This window comes from Perna viridis, chromosome 10 (assembly GCF_037379345.1).
Source record: "Perna viridis isolate PV_CMFRI_1.1 ecotype Kerala chromosome 10, ASM3737934v1, whole genome shotgun sequence".
Lineage (NCBI taxonomy): Eukaryota > Metazoa > Mollusca > Bivalvia > Mytilida > Mytilidae > Perna > Perna viridis.
This window is the reverse complement of record NC_142454.1, coordinates 25623464-25644348: the sequence shown is the minus strand read 5'-3', so window position 1 is coordinate 25644348 and position 20885 is coordinate 25623464. Positions and strand designations below refer to the sequence as shown.

Here is a 20885-nt window from a genome sequence, read left to right as displayed (position 1 = left end):
TTTGTGCATTTGGTTTGTTTGTTTTTACTGTTTTTTATCAGTTACCATAAAGTAGTTCTGAACATGCTCAATTGAATAGAATATTCTAATCGTATAATAAATTTAAAGTTTATACTGTACCTAAGTAAGGTAAATTGATGCAAGTGACAGAGTTGTAGACATTTTAATCGTTGGTATCTAATGTAAGAAATGTTTATAGATTCTCTGTTTCGATAGAATTGTTCTACAATGAACGCATGGAAACATTTTTCACTGACAACTTAAGGAAAGTACCTTTTTACTTTCTTGTTTTTGTAATCAGTAACTCAAAAAATGTTTGGAACAATAAACTTAAATCAGTGCTTTATGCATATTGAAGATATGCACTTATGCATAAAAAACCATGAGCGACATCATGTGCTTTGAAAGAGTAGTTTCAGGTAGGTGTCAATTTTGATGGGTTGCCTGTCCGGTAAAAAAGTAAATCTAACTGACGGTACCTTGTTCCATCTATATGAATTAAACACTAGCTAGACAAACTCATGTCTCAGAGGCTTACACTGTTATAGTTTACTCGTTCTACTAATGCAATCAATGAGTAAATCACATACACGGCAATAACGAATCAGTTATGAAATGTATACTCCGTGTGCAAAAGAGGTCTTAATATTACCTCCGCGAAAGGGGAAGTTTTCAATACGAAACACAAAATCATCACATGTCATAATGTTTCGATTTCAAGCATCCTGTATCATTTCTGTAAGTGTAATGGTCTAGGTATGAAGTATTTGAATGATGCAATTGCTATAACAAATAAAAAGTTCAGAAAGAAGAACCCTGAAAATCACACCGATGGAGAAAATAACCCTGTCTGACTTTTTTTCTCAATTATTCATTGAATGGGTGGAATTTTATAAGTCTATATGACTTTCCGGCCGAATCTCCTCAATTTTTAATTAAAGATTGACTCGTTCAGAAAAGAAAACAAAACGCATTTAATGTAATAAAAATGGAGACTAGATTATTTGATGCATGTTAGAATGATTACAAAGCGAACGTTCGTTCATCGCAAGTAGTTATTAAATTATTATACATGCTCCAATGATTAATGTTTCTCAAAAGGTCTAACACCCAGTCCTTTCTCCTGGTAACAACCCCCTCATCATTTTGTATTCCACAAACGGACAAAAAGTAATGCCTTGACCTGACGTCGAAAATATATAGGTAATGATCCGAATAATCTTTGTATAACTCCACAAAAGAAAGATGCATAGTTGTACAACGATACTCAACCTGCATAAGTGTAAAGCTACAAGACAATGCCGCCAATGAAATATCTATGATGTTTCAGACATTAACAAAATATCTTCGCTTCAGAACTATACAAGATATCTAACACATTCTACAAAATTCAACACGATGCCATTGAATAAATACAAATGTAAACCAAAAACCTATATTCATAAAAATGAACATTTGGCCAAGACGAAAGGGTCATAAGAGGTGGTAATTGAACAATTCTCGTACAGTTCAAGAGCCAGCTTCTGACAGTGCTAGCTGGTTCTAGTAGTAGAAATGTTTTCATAGAGGCGGTTCTGCTAGTAGAACTGTTCTCTTAGAGCGGGCTCTACTAGAAGAACTGTTCTAGTAAAGCAGGTTCTGCTAGTAGAACTGTTATATATAGGAGCTGCCTCTAGAACCGTTCTATGACAATTTTAGACTTGTTCTAGAACCGGCTCATCTAACAGTTCCCCTGAGAGGTTAGAACTGTCCTAGAACCGGCTCATCTAACAGTTCCCCTGAACGGTTAGAACTGTCCTAGAACCGGCTAATCTAACAGTTCCCCTGAGAGGTTAGAACTGTCCTAGAGCCGGCTCTTCTGACAGTTCCCCTGAGAGGTTAGAACTGTCCTAGAACCGGCTCATCTAACAGTTCCCCTGAGAGGTTAGAACTGATTTCATCTGTAGTTACTTTGCTTTGCTTTGTTTTGTTATTTAGTTTTGTTTGGTGCGTTTTACGTCATTAAGTTGTTATCGAGGTTCATGTTCAAAAGAAAATTGATTCAAATATAATCTCAGATCAGTTAACTGGAAGCTTTGTTTTTATATTTTATTTGCTCATTTTTCGTTTTGATTGATGTAGTTGGACAATTTCATTTCATATTTTGAGCATTTGATTAGAAAATGATTTTTGGCGTATTTGATATTCGTCTATCCCGGACTGGAAATATTATGAGCACCTGGCGGGTGTTTTTAGAAAAGCAGAGGCCGCTTACCCTACCGGTGCACCTGGTCCATGCTCCCAGTTTTTAATGGAGTCCTAATTGTTCATTTACTTTTGCTGCTTTGTACATATATTCTTTGTTGTTTGTGGCTGTTTTCCATATCTGGTTTTTGTTCCTGGATTATATTCCTTTGATTACTCTTTCACAAAACTACTTTCATTTCATGGTGCATTTGGAAAAATGACTGCCTAAGTAAACATTTCACTTGTGATTCAGGAAACTTACACGATACTTTTTGCTAATTTTTAAATAGTGAGATTTTCTCTTAAATATAGAATTAGGTTTCAATGGTTAATATGTCACTACTTTGCCACCTTTCGATGTCCCATTTAAAAGTTTTTAATGACTCGAGTTAAGTCAAAGCATAATGCCTGGTCTTAAAAACGAATAACCGGTATCTATCTAATTATATAATTTTATGTATGGCTAATCAAATGTCATTCTTTTATATTCTTTTTCTTGGTTCAAGCATGTCGAGCCAATTGTAATCTATTTAAAGCATCAGTTGATTACTACCTCAGTTGAACCTCTTTAATTTTAGCTTAAGCAAACAGTTACTCGATCATTCATAACTTTAAGGAATGCGGCGATACGGTAAGAAAGTGAAATATTATGCCTTTTAATAATTTAATGCTATATTTATGTACTACATAGTTATGCTATGAAGACTTTTAGAAAAGTCTGTTCTAAACCGAATATTTTACTTTCGGTTTTACCTGCTGGGACACGAAACCATTATTAACCAACATATCTACGATAACGTCGAGTATATTTTTCGGCGATTGTACTATATATTTTCTAAATACATTTTAGCAAATCGATCAGGGAAGCGTTTATGTTCGTTGGTAAATACTTATTTGAAATGTCATGAACATATGTACAGTGTAATAAAATGTATTATTTGATAACTTAAGCTACTTTCGTTTTGTACAAAATACCGTTATCTCCCTTTGGATTTTGGCTTGAATCAGTTAAATGAGAGGTGAATATCATTAAAAGGGTCAATCAATGGAAAGTTTAGTGTCTTACATGTGAAAAAAACGCCCTTATATAAAACAGAAGTATTATAGTGTACAAATGTCGTTCAGTATTTTAGTCTTTTCGTCCGTCCGTGATAACATTTCCTTTCGCACTTTGATTTGTAAAACTCTTATTTAAATTACTTCAATTTTATTTTATTACTTTTCATTACAATATCTTTTGTCTGGAAATTATTGTTGAAAACGTGCAAATCTATCAAGAATAAAAGATGAATATCATTAAAAGGGTGAATATCATTTTGCTTGGATCAAACCTGTCAGGCCAGTTGTTTTTTAAATAAACTTTTTAAATTTGAGCTAATTCACAACATATATTAGTTTTATCAAGAATAAGTACCGGTAAGTAATTCTTGTGACTTCTGATATGCATACAAAGCCTGTACATTTCTAGCATCGGTTTCCTGTAAAAGCAATGCCCATATTTAAAATAAATTTTCGTTTCAATGTTATATACATATTCATGAAACAGTCAAATTGCCTACATAAGAGTGGTCCTTCTTTCCGCATACAATCAGAGTTATGAATAATGTCTTATTTACACTGTACATCAGGCCTTCAAAACTACGGGTTTGCATGTTTTCATTTGTTCAAAATAAATACTATTCGCCATACTCATGCTTAAAGGCTTCAAATATGGACTTATCATTGACATCTCATATTTTTTTGTATCAGTATTTCCTCCTATGCAGAAACATTTTGGTTAATTTTGTAGTCTTAGGACACATTAATGCCGTTCATTTATTCGATTCTAAGCGGATTTAACAATGATGAAAATGCAAGTGGTGATGAAATATTTAATAACATATTTTCTTAATGCTAATTTGATGCTATTTACTTTGTAAGTCTGTCTATGAAATTGAAAATTGTTTGCATTTGTTATTTAAATAAACATTTACGGGGTTAAATATATTAAATAAATGTATTTCTTTACCTTTCTTGCATTTTTGTAATCGAACGTGATCTAAATTTCATCAAAAAAATTATTTTCAGAAAGAATGGATTGTCAAATTGGTTCTCGTAGGATTTCACATCACTTAATGAAAAGATGTCGACATAGTATAAATGATATTCTTCGACATGATAATGATAAGTATAAAGATGCTGTTGATGAATACATCAGCTACCTAGAGAAAGAAGATAGTATGGAGAAATATTACCCAGGAAAAGTAATTTCCATAACTTCGAAATCTAGTAGAATTCCAGTTGATCCATCATTTCACAAAAATACTGTTTATGTAAAATTCATATATTTTGCATTGCAAATTACATGGAATAAATTATAATTTAAAGATTCTTTATCTATATTTTTTATGATTAAATCACTGTCAATTTGTGTATGTATAAACTGGTTGTCTATAAAATGCCACGTGTATTGTTTTGATACAACGAAAACTTTTGTTATATTTTGACCATTTGGTTACATTAATAATACATTTGCCTGGTTGATATAACAACATACTATGCATTTTTTTTTGTTGTTCATGCCAGTCCATTATATGGTCAGCCGACCAGTTGTGTATGACTTATAATGGACCGGTCTTGTATGACTCTGAAAAATTGCCACGTTACATCATCAGGTAAACAAAAACGGTGCAAATGAGTGTAGTGTTGAAATGACATAGAAATAAACCAAAAAATACTTGAGAACTTAGAAAATGTGTTGTTTATAAATTTTTATGTACATGCTTTTTTATAAGACAAGCAACATTTTTTTTTAAACTGGATGATAAATGTGTTAACATATGTATTTTTTCCATGATGGACCAGTAATAGCGACCCTTCTTTCTTGGCAATTATTACAGACCTTTGGCATATCACATATACTTTAAATAACATTTATTTCTACTTTAATGATAAACGCTGTTAAAAGTTTTGGAAAATATTATCTCGTATTACCTGCATGTTAATGTCATTTGACGTCTTTCGACTCCAGTTGATGATGACAATTGGTAGTTGCTTATTTGACCTAACGCTCTTATGCAGTACCCTAGTTTGATTGCTTCTGTGATGCTATGTTTTTAAATATATTTTTTGACAGTATTAATAGCAAAAACTTTGTCCTTGGGCGACAGCAATGAATGTAATTAAAACTGTATGTTCCAATCGACCCTATATTTTCTTCGGTTTATTTATCTCATAACCTTACCAAGCTTTGAAAAAAATGTAAGAGAGCAAAAAATATATACGACAAAAATTCCAAAACACAAAAACTATACTTCTGAAACAGTAATGTTAACTGCCTAGTATAATTAAGGCAGTAGGTGAAATTTATTACTTGGATTTTTTTCATTAAGTCTTAAATTTTTAATATCTTAATTCGATATGAATAAAACATGAAATGCTAAAAAATCTTTTTGTTTCAATACTATTTCTAATGAAAAGAATCAACAATCTTATCATGAAATGTTTTTTTATAGTTACAACAATTTAACAAGATGTACAGGGCAGGTCAACCAGTTAATGATGCTTCATTGAAAACTCCACTTTATAGGGCAATTTGTGAACATCGAACGTCTACATCATTTACGGAAGCAGTTATTAATTACTACTATTTGTTTGTACTCGCTGAAGAATATAACGGACTAATTGGCTTGAAACCAGTAAGATTTTACAATATATTTACACTTAATGTTAAATGCTTGACAGCTAAATTCTAATGACAAGTCTTAATATTTTTTTTGTATTGCAGAAACAATATATTGGTGTCGTATATATTCGACGAGCACATTTGTACAAATGTATATAACGCGAAGTTATTTTATATTATATATTTTCTGAAGTGCCTAAGTATAATGCTAAGTAGACAAAGTTGAGATATATAATTGGTTATAATTTGATGAAAAAATCTGTCAATAAGAATAACGAAATCACTTGTCAAAAACAGGACAATTTGACACATTACAATTTCGATAAGTCCACATGCTAGTGTAGATAGAATACTGGCTTCATCTTTCTCATACAAGGCCTCCTAAAATTATACGTTTAATATTATATTATGAATTAAGTATAAATGCAAGATAAACATTTCTTTGTTTTATAAAGTTGATGTTAACGTATTGATATCGACATGAAGCAGGTTGTCCTGTTTTTATTTATGTGATTGGAAGTTTAGTATTTACTGGATTTGTCATGTGACAAACGAAAATTCTATATTGAGTCGTATGGTCGGTCATGTTCAGACTTATTTCTCTTAGTCACACTGCATTTGACAGTTCTTCCATATTTTTGGTTATGTTGCTACAGTATTGAAGTCATTATTCAGAAGTTTTATGGTCCTACCGGTGCACCTGGTCCATGTTCCCAGTTTTTAGTGGAGTCCGAGTGGCTCAATTAAGTAGAAGGTATTGCTTAAGCGAGCTCTGTATTTCTTTATAACCAGTATGTGAAACTACACAGGAAAAATTCCAACAAATGGTTTTCATTTTTTAATACACCTTAACACATATGTTTGTTGCTAATTATAAAATCTAAAGGACTCTACCAACCAGCAAACTTGATGGGTAATAAAATATATAATGAGCAAACTTTTCAGTCAACAAATGATCTTCTTGCCTTTAATAAACTTTGTTGACTGAAAATTGTGCTCATTATATATTTTATTATAGTGTATTAACATCTTTATCGGTATCGTTGTACAATCCTTTAGACTTTATATAAATATGCAAATACAAGTGCTTAGGACAAACAACTTAACTCATGAAAAGCAAGCACATACATACATGAATCATGTTGTACACTCTACCAGACGTTTAGGTTTCCATACGCACGATATCAAAACGCACGATAAACGAACACTCCCAGCGTGAAAACTAATTTATTCAACGGGTCATAGTTTTCCTTTCCTCGTTTGTCTACACCGGACTTGACTTTTTATGAGCAACTCTGCGGATGTTTCTAGAAAAGCAGAGGACGCTTACCCTACCGGTGCACATGGTCCATGCTCCCAGTTTTTAGTGGAGTCCGTGTTGCTCATTTGCTTTTGTTACTTTGTATATATGATTTTAGTTACTTTATGTTCTTTGTTGTGTATGTCTGTTTTCCATGTCTGGTCTTTGTCCCTGGATTAGATTCTTTTGATTACCGCTATAACCTTGGTTCACTTGATTACGGTTTAAATACACGATAAACGAACGCTCCTAGCGTGCGTTTAAAAGCACGACAGACGAACACTCACGGCGTGCGTTTAAACACACGATAGACGAACGATGAAAAACAATAATATTTTGAAATAATGACGAAAGAAAAAATAAAAAAAATAGACAATAGAATAAATAATAAACATAAATTAATAAAAGCAAACAATATAAAAATAACAGTTGAATCTAGAAATAATCAAAGTATAAAAATAAACGAACGCTTCTATCGTTTTAGAAAATTATCAGCAGATGATAAAAATCATAATTACTGTTCAAGACAAGACACATTAACGTACCCGTTTAAATCATCAAAAATTGATCTCGATATCAATAAAGAACGTTTTACATTTTTAATATTTTTTCACATAGTATGCTGTTTTTTTTTTATTTATTTTTTTTTTTATTTATTTTTTTTTTTGTCATTCCCACTGAAAAAAAATTATGAAAAGTATTTCCCAATTTTTTCAATATTCAGTGACATTCTTAATTGAGGAATAAATTGATGTATAATTTGTTTTGATGACGTTTAAGCCTTCAAACATATGGCTTGGCTATTTGGGCTATACTTGTTTCAACTTGAAAAGATCTATATATTTGTGTCTTTGTTTACTATGCCAGCGTTGTAGTAGCACATTTTAAATGAAGTGCACAGTGTGATTCATTCTTTAAATAATGATTAAAAATTTATTTCAAAATAGTCTCATGTACCATTTATGAACCATGCTGCTACCGTTCAGAGACATGGACAGTATCCGAGTTTTAACACAATACCATTTCGAACTTTGGATGCCAAACATTCTCAGGACGAACTTGAACAACTTAAAAAAATGGTTAATGACAGAGAAGAAGATATAAGAAATCTTCAATCGGAAAACAGAGAAAAAGACAAACTTATTGATGAGTTACGTGGCAGGTTGGTAGTATTATTTACATTATTTTTTGTAGCTAAGTATTATATTATGACTCATTAGAAAAACAATACAGTGTACCATTTCAGAAATCGTAATCAGAGAAAAAATGTAAAGGACGTTCTCTCAATGTTGGATTCCCGCAAAGCGGCGAGATCGGACAGTATAAGCAATAGAATGCTACTGGCAGTCAAAGAAGTGATAGCGCGCGACCGTTATATTTACTTTTTACCGTTGTCTTACAAAAAAATAATTACCCCTCCCAGTGGAAACTTATCTATGTGACGGTGACTTATATGTCAAGAAGCCTTTATATAAAAAGGAGATAAATTTCTCCCTTCCTTTTGTCATGCATCAACAATTTTTTGAGAAAGTAGTGTTAAAGTACATTTAAAATCAGCTTATCCGATCAGTGTAGAAGTTCCAATCATGATTTATTTCTGGATACTCTACAACTCATCAGTTGATTGAAATGTACAATGATATACTTTAAGCATTGACAAGTTACAAGTGTAACATTTATAGACATTAGTAAGATTTTCGACACTCTTTGGTTAAGGGAACTAGTTTTGAAATTAAAAAAAATATGGGATCCAAGAATTGTCATCTTGGATTACAAGCTTCTTACGCGATAGATCTCAAAAAGACTTATAAAAATACTTCTGTAGGTCAATTGAATGCTCGTGCGCCCCAGGGATCAGTAAGTGGTCTCTTGTTGTTTTTATTGTACATAAACGATATACCAGATGGAATGTCAGGTTTCGGAAGAGGAAGACTCTTGGCTGACCATACATCGTTAGGTCATGTAACAAATGATAAATTTAACCTGAAGTACAGGGTCCATAATGATTTAGAATATTTTATTCTAAAATTGGTCATCCAAATTGGTGGTGAAATTTAGCCCACCAAAAACTGAAATTGTTATTTTTAGTGTAAAAAATTCACAAAGCAACATTTCTCTCCAATATTGGAACAGATCTTGCTAACACAAAACAGCATTAACATCATGGTATAACTTTTAGAAGTTGATTTAAACGGACAAAACATGTTGTTGGATTTGTAGAAAAAACTTTGCGTCAACTAACCGTTTTCAGACTTGAAAGGGAGAGTTTAGAGGAAAGAAAATTGAGGTTTATTAGACAAAGGATAAGGGTCCATAAGGCCTTGTTCTGCCTACTGAAATAATTGGTAAAAAAATGTCATAAATTCGAGAGAAAACTAAATAATAATGTAATACATATTGTAAATTTTCAATTTTATGCATTCAGATTGTGATTTCAAGAGTAACAATACAGAAACGAATGTACAAAAACCGCCTGGAAGGCTATTCTGTAAATAAAATAGCATTTTTTTCACTCTTCCGCCACTTATTTTATTGTGAGATCCAGCGTTAACCAAAAAAGGATTGAAACTGAAAGTGTGCATTTATATAGTCTTTCTACAGGAAAAGGGATTTTTTTGGTTAACGCTGGATCTCTATTTGCATTTAACAAACAAAAAATGCATTACTGTCCATTACGTGGGATTTTATCTATGGATTTAATATTTGAATCCAAAAGTTTTGAATATTCTTTTGCTCTAATATCCGTATAAATCTCCTCGATGAAAGATTGTTTTATGATTTACTTTTGCGCGGAACTAAGTACAAAAATGGAATGCTTTAAATAAGCTCGTACAAGCATTATAGTGTATAGAAACGTGTAGCTCACTGTCTAAAGATAATTTTGTTTGTAATAAATGCTGCAAAGCATTTTATTTATTTATGCGATCGGGCAAAGTTGGAAACACTGTTATATTATATATCAAGCGCGAATAAAGCTTTTTAATTGCTTCTGTTTTTATTTTGAAAGTAGAAAAATTAAAAGCCGTTTGCATTGTTTGCCTGTAAAATAATCCAGACTCTGGGTATTTATCTATTGCAATGATTAAGCGCAGTTCTATATAACAAAATGCTTTCAAAACTGCTTTCTTTATCCGGGAAAAGACTTCAATACATATACATTTATAAAGCACACATATCAAACATGTCCTTACATGTATTCGATATTGCAAATTTCATATATGCAAAATGCTGGTCAATTGTACGCAATTTTGTGTGTATAAAATCCTGTTGTTTAAGTTTCTTGTTTCTAAAGTAAATATTCCAACATTTCTTTCGTATTTAGTGTACACCTACAGATACGCCAAAAAACATGTAGACACTTAAAATACCCCTTTTTATATCAAAGCTATTACCTCAGGAAGTACTATGATGTTCCGCTCAGGAGGAGCATGGATATAGATGTAAATTCTTCACGTTTATGTGTAAATATCTGTGCTTTATAGCCGACATGTAGTTTTAGTATTTGTTATAACAGGTCTTATATAATATTTAGCTAAGCGGTCCTTTCATGCTAATTGTTGTCTGCAGTTCAGCTTTTTGTCGGTTTTTCGAATATTTAATGTACATTTTAGCGTCTATATTTTATGTGAACGAAGTTGTCTTTTATTTTAGCCAGCTGCATCCTGCGTTACGTTTGTATTTTAGCCATGTCTTCAAAATTGTGTTATTCGCCTCTTGAAAATATTAGAAAAAAAACAAAACAAAAACAGGCGCGCCGCGGGTGGTGGATTTGATGGAATGCGACAATGCCTTATACATGTAGGTTGTCAGGTTAAATAAGCATGGTTCGACCGTGAACCATCTGAGGTTTAGTGGTATGAATATCCACGTGACATTTATTGAAACAAGTGTTTGAACCTGAATTTAAGATATGCCAAGCTTTCATGTATTTTAGCGGAGATACAGTTTGCATTGATGTTAATCTTGGGAAACTCTACAAAAGGAGACCCCTGTTATTTTTATCCAAAATTGAAGTACGTCACCTCTGGGCTTCTTACCTTCCCAGTTTCATCCCCATTATTTTGACTGATGAATAGCGAAAATCTTGAAAGCGGCAGAACTTAAGCTCCCATTAGCTCCCACTGGGAGACCAATAGCGGGAGGTTAAATACCTATAGATGCATATATTTCAAACTTTCTCACATTAATCTACAACTATTCGTAATCATCAATTCTAATAAAATAATGTTTCATTTTTGTTTTTCTCATTTATATATTTTAAAACTTTGCAAATATTATAGAAATTATTGATTTAACTAAAAGTATTTATAAGTTTATCTATTTTATAAGTATTATTTTTCCGCTATTGTACTCGGAAAACTTTTAACACTTTGCTCAAATACTGTCTGTTTGTTTGTCTGGCTATTTGACAGCCTGTCTGTAGTTAACCACGAGAATCATTATTGACTTTTAAATGGTTATGAAGATATTTATAACCACTTATGCAGTGTTATTATGTAGTTGAGGAGAAACAGTAACACATGATTTGTATATTTGCCCCATCTCGATCTGAGGATTCTGTTTTCAGAGGAACATACCCTGAGACTCATTGATTTTATTTTTTTTTAATTTTATACAAGTTTGATTCAAGTAAAACGGAAGGGTGGACAAAAACGATTAATTGCCTTAAGCTTTATAAAATGTAGAAGTTACAGGGCTAAGTGCGCGACTGCATCAATTCGAAACTACTTAACGAATTGTTACATCGGGCACTGAAGATGAATTAATATATATACCTCCTTAATTTGAAGCTTCAAAGCTCAATTTATGCGCAAACCAAACAAAATTTTATACAGTATTTTTCGGGCTGATTCTAGAACGCAAAACTATAAAATATTAACATTACATGTATGATATGGCAACATATTATGTTTAATTAATAAAAATACACACACAACAGATTGACACTTAACAGAAGAGAAGTACATTATATTTGTATGCCTCTATGACCAGGTTTTCCTCCACATCTTGTTACTACATATATCTAACAGATTGCGTAAAACATATCACTAAGGTGTAATTGTTTTTTACTTTATTTAAGATATGCTAATTGAATATGCATATTACTTTGTATATTTATTTTATAAACAAAATAAATTTTCTCCTTTGATTTCGTTAAAAAAACGAAGATGAAATAAAGTGTTTTAATTTAAAAAATGGAACAATTTTGAGTTTAAGGGTAGATAATTTCATTTTTTCTATTAGGCGCTTCAGTGCCATATGTACCCTCATCCTTATAGAATATTTTCCCAAGGTTTGGGATAATTACAGATAGGTAATAAAAAATCCAATTTGATGCAGCTCGTACCACTGTTGTTTTATCTTCTTACGCCAACATTGATTCAATCTATCGGAGAACAGGCAGGGAAAATTGAAAGTCCGAAGTCAAGTTAGAAAGACTGTAAATCCAAAATGTTATGAAGCGACAGGGTCCCGGTTACTTGTGTAAATAAGCACCACAATCTGTTTTAGAGATTAGTACCACAATTTGTTTCGGAGGTTGGCAATTAAAATTTGCGTAAAAGCCAAAATATATCAATCCCAACCCATCGTCTATCCATCTATCAACACTCGCTTTTCCATCTATCATATCTTAGTGAACTTCTCTCGATATAGGCATACTCCAGTCCCATATTATCTATATTTAAGTCATATATTTATGAAAAAAATACTTCCCTTGAAAGCACCATTTCAATGCTTTTATTACGGTGTTAAAACATTTACTATGCACGAAACAAATGTAGCATATTGAATTATGATTTATATATGGCGAACTTGATTCAAATTGCCACATGTGTATGTGCTTTTAAAACTGAAACAAAATATTTAATTTGCAAAGAAATGAATTATTCAATGAACTGCAATTCTTAGAAACTCTCGTAACTTTGTAATTTTGCCATGAACGTTTCGCTATAGACGAAAATAAATTCGTCTTCGAAAAAGTACAAGTGTATATAAAAATACAAAATTTTTTACGTTATAACACTATTTATGCACTCTCAATTTGTGTTTTTGTTTCACATTAAATTGATTGATGCCCACCTTGCATTTGTCATTGAAGGTTCTAGTCCCCTCTCCAGGTATTCTGATTTTATTTTTATCATAACTGACAAACGACTATATATTGAAGAAAAATAACGCTGAAATACTTCTTAATAATACTATTGACCATAATGTGATGTTTTACAACGTCTTACTTAGGAAAATATAGTTATAGAATTATACAAAATCATTTCGTTACTACATAATTGTAATTTGTTCATTTATATAATGTAATAAGTGCACAGATGTATCAACCAACTTCAAAATAGCTTAGGTGCTTAGGTGGACTTGTAGTGATATATAGTGACGACTGGTTAACTGGTACCAGAATGATGCTTGTTGCACGAAGTAGGGTGACATGCATTCTTGTTGGTTGCTGCTCCTTTGTGAGAAAGCACATTAAATATCCACCAATGTATCGATCTAGGACATAGAAAGATCTATTCGATTAATTAAACGTTCTATTCTTACTTTCTTGCCTGTCATTATACATCGAACTTCAATCAATCAATTAGGTTACCACTCTAGATATACACATTTATGGTCCCTTTTATTATGCTGCCACCGGAAGTATTTGTATCAATTCATCTGTCATTCGGCTTTATTTAGTATTGCTGCGTATTTTGTGTTATCTATATCTCTGTAGATGTTAACATCGTTATACGTTATGTCTTGAGAATTGAATTTTATTCTAATCGTGTGTTTTCTTTTAAAGGCCAGATTTTTTGTACATTTTTTTGTAGTATTAAAAAGTGTTAATATACATTGAACAGTATAATTACAACTCTTCTTTTAGGCTAAGTGGTCATGCAAGCAAAAAGCTTGTGGACGGCAATCCTAATTTCACTGATCTCAGTGATAAATACAGACCAACAAAGATTGCAGAATATTTTCATAGTGTTTACGACGACGAGTGGACCAACGCGTTTGAGAGTTTATTACAGAAAGGACATATTCCGGATGAAGAAGTTATTTACACTTTATTTCAGCTTGTTTGGGTATATGTAAAATAACCTCCATCAACTTTTTTTTTTGGCACTTTATAATATATTATAATATGAACATGATTGTGATACACATTTAAGGAGGTAGACCTAGAGTAAGGGACACAATTCTTAGAAATCATTGATATTCATCATTTTACATCAATCTCATGTAAGTATCAAAGTGACTTGGACTGATTTCATTCTGTTTTAGAGAAACGCTTGAAAGGTGAAATTGAATGTGATACAAACATTAGTTTATACATTTACGTGTCTTGTCATTTAGAGTTTATACTTACTTGTAGATAATATTGTATCCATAATCAAGACTGTGTACGAAGTCTGTATTTTGACATTTTGTTAGGATGATATCATCTTTTAGAACAAATAGTGTGGTGTTTGCTTTAGATTAAAGCGTAAAATCGCAACAGGTTCTACAAAATATTCTTGATAAAACCAAACGCTGGTAGTCAGTCAACATTTGAGTCATACTAGTATAACTGTTTGCAATACGTCATGTAACTAAGTAAGATTCTTTGCGAACTTGCTTCCGAAAAGATATCAAAAGGACTCAGTGAGGAAATGTCAAAATTAACAATATCATAGTTATCCTTCTCCGTGCTTTGCTTTGTTTTGTGAAAAATATCGAAATCATATAAACACGTTTTCATTTATTTAACGATTTTAAATACTTTATCAATTTTCAAGTATCCTCAATAAGGCACATTAATGTTGATCTGATATTAAAAACATTAAAAAGAATAAAAGATAAGGTACATGTAAATGGCTGGAATATGAATAAGCGTACATGTTTATTTGTTTGTTTGTTTTAGGATATCTACAGCGCTTGCTCTGGTATGGCAACAGAACAGAGAACACACATTATAATGATACTATCTAACCCAGGTGTTTTTGACCCGGTAAGACAGCGATAGTGTATCCTTGTGCTGCTTTTTACTCCTTTATCTTCCTTATTTGTCTTCACTTTTCACACATTTTAATAAAGGCAACATTTTGTGAAAAAACACATAACTACTATCGACAATAGCTTAACTAACTGTTTGGACTAATTTAGTATTGCTTTTAAAATTCTATCTGTTGAAACAAATGAATAACACAGGAAAACCTGTTTCAGTTTTTTTTTTAAATCAAGAAGAAAATTCAAGTCTATTTGAAAATGTTTTGTTTTGTCCATAGCAGGCATAATATATTTGGAAAAAACCATATATATATTTTTATGTTTTTTTCCAGTTCAATTATATTTTTCGGATATTTTTCACACGTAATCATGTACAAAACTAATGAGACGTGTACTTTTTCATTCATTTCTTCTTTTTTATGTGTAGCCTCACGATTAATGAAATAATGCAAACCATGCAAATCAATTCTTTGTAGAGACAGTTGACAAGACTATCCGATAAAATTCCCGTTAACGCGGGGATGGGTCGCAAGATCGTTGGTTTACAGCGCGAGCTATGGACGGATGTTTTGCCAAAAATCCAAAAGGTACAGTGTTTCAGTAAAGTCGCATTTTATATTATTTTACTAACATCATAGTTCTGTTCTTGCTCGCTTCTAATTTTAGGTAACATTTACTTTTAACCTTTCCTTTTTGGTCTACCCCGGACTTGACTTTTTATGAGCAACTCTGCGGTTGTTCCTAGAAAATCACTGGACGCTTACCTTACCGGTGCACCTGGTCCATGCTCCAATTTTTTAGTGGAGTCCGAGTTGCTCATTTACTCATTTGCTTTTGTATAAATTATTTTAGTTACTTAATTTAGTTACTTAATATTCTCTGTTGTGTTTACCTGTTTTCCATGTTTGGTCCTTGTCCTTGGATTACTTTCTTCTGATTTCCACTAGAATCTTGGCTCCCTTGATAACTCTTGCATATTTCACTCCATTTATTAACATGTAACGAACAATTTGATTATAAATCCTGAAGGCAAAGCTTAACAATTGTCATCATGTTCTTGTAAGTAATCAATCTACATGAAACTTTACTATGTGGCTAAACACTGAAAAAACGGCTACCATCAACATATTAAAGAGTATTATTTTACACTAACAAAACTGTTTTTTTTAATGGATTACCTTTACATTGTGATTATTTTGTAACAAATGTCGGCTTTGTTGGTTCTGATTATGCAAACCATGTTAGATAATTGAAATAAATACATTACAATTATGGGTTTTTTTAACAATTTATAGGAAATATCCTGGTTTGGGTCAGTTTTCAATCGTTATTAACCGCTAATTTAACGGTAAACTGTCGCAAACCATGTTATTACGAATAACACGTTTTTAAATGAAAAAAAAACATTTCTTTAACAATTTAATCGAAGAAGTAACATCTTTCTGATTAGATGAAAAACTTTGTCCATCATCTCAGAGACAAAATTTTGTTATGTGAATGTAGCGTTATCAACCTTTTTTGATCATCTATTGTTAAATTTTGATACGACAATCAAATTATAAGGGATGATTTTATGTTATAGTTTTTTCTGTCTTTTTGAAATAATCTAAGGTTATTTAGTGTGCGCCTCGTGAATGAAGTTAAATCTCCACAGACAGAAAAAAAATATAAGTCATTCCTAAAATATACTTATTCTGCAACTGTCTGTTTGAGCATTGAACATTTGCTAACAAATGATACACGGTCATTGACTGAATATAGCTTATTGTTTTGGTTTTTTTTTGGTTTTTTTGTTTTTTGTTTTTTGTTTTGTTTTGTTTTTTTTTTTTTTTTGTCATTTCTTTTAATTGGCCTTTATTTGTTCTTGCTTCAATGGTCATTTTTCTTTATAACATTTTTGTTTTAAATATAACAAGTGTAGAAGTGCACTTATTTCCCGAAAATGTGTTTACCAATATTGATTGTATATTTTATATTTTAGAAATTTAAATACTCGAATAGTAAATATAAGGAATATACAAGTTATCCAGAAGTAGAGAAATACGTAGATAGATGTGTAGAATTGATATGGTTGATGAGGATCACTGATCCACCAATGGTACTGAAGTGGCCGGACAAAGGAGATATATTGGATACAAATCTTTACAACTGTTATAAAATCAAAGGTTCTAGGGTATCTTATCCAGTTTGGCCGGCGACTTTACTTCATGAGAGCGGTCCTGTTATATACAAGGGTTATGCAAAGCCCATTTGATAATATACACTTCCATTCAAAGATTTACACGATTTTCAGTGACAACTATGATTTTCTTTAATGTACTTTAGTTTGCTTCATATATTGTTAAGTGTTTTTTTCTTTTTTTTTTGTATATATTTTATTTTTATGTTAAAACCTACATTTATTATACATAATATATATATTCTTTTTTTTATATATTCCAAATATACAGAAGATAATGTTTTTAAAATACTGATTTTTTTATCGTCAACATAATTGTCCAGTGTGGTGGACGCGTTTTTTAACAAATGGTCGGCATTCCAATGGGAACAAATTGTGCTCCTCTACTTACTGACCTATTCCTTCACTCTTATGAGGAGGCTGACTTTATAGCTGATCTCATCCGAAAGAAAACATATCGTTTGGCTAGATCCTTTAATCTCAATATCCGTTATATAGATGACGTATTATCATTAAAGACTCCTACTTTCGAGTATTTTATACATCGCATCACCCAAAAGAATTTGAGATAAAGGATACTGTATACACTGTGAAGTCAGCCTCATATCTTGACCTACACTTAGAGATCGATGGTCAAGAGAACCTATTGACCAAACTTTACGACAAACGTGAAGACTTTTCATTCAGAATTGTCAACTTTTCTATCATCTGTGGCAACATCCCTTCAGCACCTGCGTATGGAGTTTTCATATCACAACTCATATGTTATGCCAGAGCTTGCTGTAATTATGAAGACTTTATGTATCGTGCTAGACTCCTTACAATTAGTCTTCGCGAACAGAGTTATGTTGCTACAAGGTTAAAGTCACTACTACAGAAGTTTTATGGTCGTCATCACAAACTCGTGGATCGTTACGGTGTATCCATCTGCACCGTGAAACCTGATTTGTTCAACGTTATAGTTTTCCGTTCCTCTTTCGTCAACCCTGGACTTGACTTTTTATGAGCAATTTGGCGAGTGTTTCTAGAAAAGTATAGGACGCTTACCCTATCGTTGCACCTGGTCCATGCTCCCAGTTTTTAGTGGAGTCCGAATTGCTCATTTACTTTTGTTACTTTGTATGTATTATTTTAGTGACTTTATGTACTTTGTTGTGATTGTCTGTTTTCCATGTCTGGTCTTTGTCCCTGGATTCTTTTGATTTCTGCTAAAAGCTTGGTTCCCTTGATTACTTTTTTTTATAAAATACATGTTCAGAAAAATGAGAGTTACAAAATTTCATATATATTTATTACCTATAACAGTGTGGAATTGCGTTGATATCTTTTTTGCATCTCACTTATTTTTTTCAATTTTTATTTTCTCTGGATAATTCATTTACACTGTATATTATTGCACACTTATATTTTATTTCCATTCCATTAGAGTTTTTTAAGACAAATTCGATGTTTTGATTGGGCCAAAAATGAATTAGGAGTCAGGACCTCTTTTCAGAGTCTCAATGCGACCATCATACTCTCTTGTTAATATAGAAAACAAAATGTTTAATACTTGTTTGAAATGTATTTATAAGAAATGACCGTCTTCATCTATGAGTGAACTTTATTTATTTCATGTGTATAAGCGGACTGCATTTAATATTCAATATGAAAATCAAGTTCATATACAACTGAAAAAATCTTTACAGTGGTTAACCTTTAACCGTGTTGTTTACTTCGAGGATTATTTTTATTGCTACATGTCAGTATAAAGAGAGAACTAATATTCGAGCGACAAACAAAAGAATGTAATCCAAGTATAAAGACTACCATGGGAAAAGAGACACACTCAACAAGAATATGAAATAGCAAAATAAAACTTTAAAAAGAAACAAGAGTAAGTGAGCAATCTGAACTCTGTTGAAAAAAAACAACGGAAAATGTACCAAGTGTATCGATGGGGTAATCATCCTCTGCTTTTCTAGAAGCACCGGTAGAATTGTTCATAGAATGTCACCGTCCGCTGTAGACGTAAACGACACAGTGAATAGACCGGTTCTTATGGTGCACATGGAAACAACATAACGATCCACAATTTAATGATGGTGACCATTAAACCTCTGTAGTGATGAACTTATCTATCAGCAACACAACGCTGATCCAAAAAAGACAGAGGTTTTTTTTGCAAGCTTAGAACATTTGAATTAAAAATCACGACTTTATCCAATTGAAAACAAATCCCATAGCCTAGTATTTAATGTGTAAATTGATTATCTCTCTCCCTATAAGAAATCGTTTTTATTTCTGAAGAAGCGTTTCAGTTGTGAAAAAAAACGCAAAAGGCTAGAGCCTCTTTAATGTTAGTTGATAACTTGTAGCAAATAATGCAAAAAGCTTTGACAAAACAACAAAATGAACACAAAATTTACACCAAACGAAGAATAAAACGTACAACACAAAAAACATGTAGAAACATAAAAAAAGAAAGAAAAAACAAACAAATAAAGCGTAAGAATAAATCGAACCCCGATTGTGACAGCTATACACCTTTCAATGTCATAAAGCTAGTTGAACGCTATGGTCAATATCGAGATGAAGGCTAAAATAAGATCTAAAGCTCATTGAGGTAGATGAGATGACGATAGTCTACAAAACATAGAAATTAAATGAATATTTCAATTTGTGTTCCTTTTGTTTGAGAAAATGTATAGCGCTTTCATTCTTTAGTAATATCATGGAAATTTATGAAAACCAAAACACTAAACAAAAACATTTTGTTTAACCCTAAGACATCATTCGGTCTCAAAACACTTTCTTTGTCGTTTGTCAAAATTTAAATATATCCCGGCCCATTCCATTACTTGCTTAGGTCACAGACATACAATGATCACACTGTACTTCATGGCTGAATCAACACTGTTCGAATCGGCTGTACCTGGAACATTTGTCAAGTTCACATCCGTAGCTTCAAATAAATTAATGAAAGATTACCTCGGTATACTGTGCATTATTTTATTTATGTCTACAAAGTCCGGTATCAAAAACTCTATTCTATTGGCATACAAATACAGTTTAGTTTTGTATTTTTAGTGTTATAAATAATGTGTATAATTCAGTGACTAACAGAAGGCAATAACATAAAATTAAAAAGAAACTAATACGAAATTAATTATGTTTCATAATTCAATCTACATATAACTAAATAATGACTGGTATACAGACATACTTCACAGAGTATGTCTAACAGGTCTGCCTTAGTCATTCAATAATCTATACATCAATTTAAAAGTTTTTTTAGACACAACCATGCCCCGGACAATTATTCTTAGACGTGACTGCTTCCTGACAAGTAAATGTTTCACATGTTTTGCTAATAACTCAAAACTAAAGACAAATGTAATGACAGTGTAATATACACATTAAAAAAGTACATTCTTCATTTAAATAGCAAGGAACATTCGCCTTAAAAATGTACTAGTTTGCACTTACATTTTTTGTACTCTGACGTATCTGTTTGAGGTTATGTGAAGCATCACATATCGTGTCGATTTAAC

The 20885-nt window shown here is 31.9% G+C and overlaps 1 protein-coding gene across 4 annotated transcripts; it reads left to right on the top strand.

The window, feature by feature from the left end:
• Positions 1–2711: 2711 nt before the first annotated feature.
• On the top strand, positions 2712–18945 carry LOC148605133 (uncharacterized). Of its 4 annotated transcripts, none has more exons than XM_088550869.1 (8): positions 2712–2857; positions 4294–4469; positions 5721–5903; positions 8138–8352; positions 14068–14269; positions 15088–15174; positions 15650–15760; positions 17155–18945. In XM_088550869.1, exons 1-8 carry the CDS (start codon positions 2845–2847, stop codon positions 17425–17427), a joined length of 1260 nt encoding a protein of 419 aa, XP_088406995.1. In that variant the 5' UTR covers positions 2712–2844; the 3' UTR covers positions 17428–18945. The 4 variants fall into 4 exon arrangements, with proteins under 4 accessions (XP_088406995.1, XP_088406997.1, XP_088406999.1 ...); XM_088550871.1 differs by having other exon boundaries at positions 2750–2857; positions 4298–4469; XM_088550870.1 differs by lacking the exon at positions 2712–2857 and adding an exon at positions 2961–3108.
• The last annotated feature ends 1940 nt before the right edge of the window (positions 18946–20885 follow it).

Bases quoted from the DNA above. Each gene is read 5' to 3' on its own strand.
- LOC148605133 (XM_088550869.1), top strand. The intron at 4,470-5,720 runs GTAATTTCCATA...GTTTTTTTATAG, and splicing joins AGAAATATTACCCAGGAAAA to TTACAACAATTTAACAAGAT. The intron at 15,761-17,154 runs GTACAGTGTTTC...TTTATATTTTAG, and splicing joins TTTTGCCAAAAATCCAAAAG to AAATTTAAATACTCGAATAG.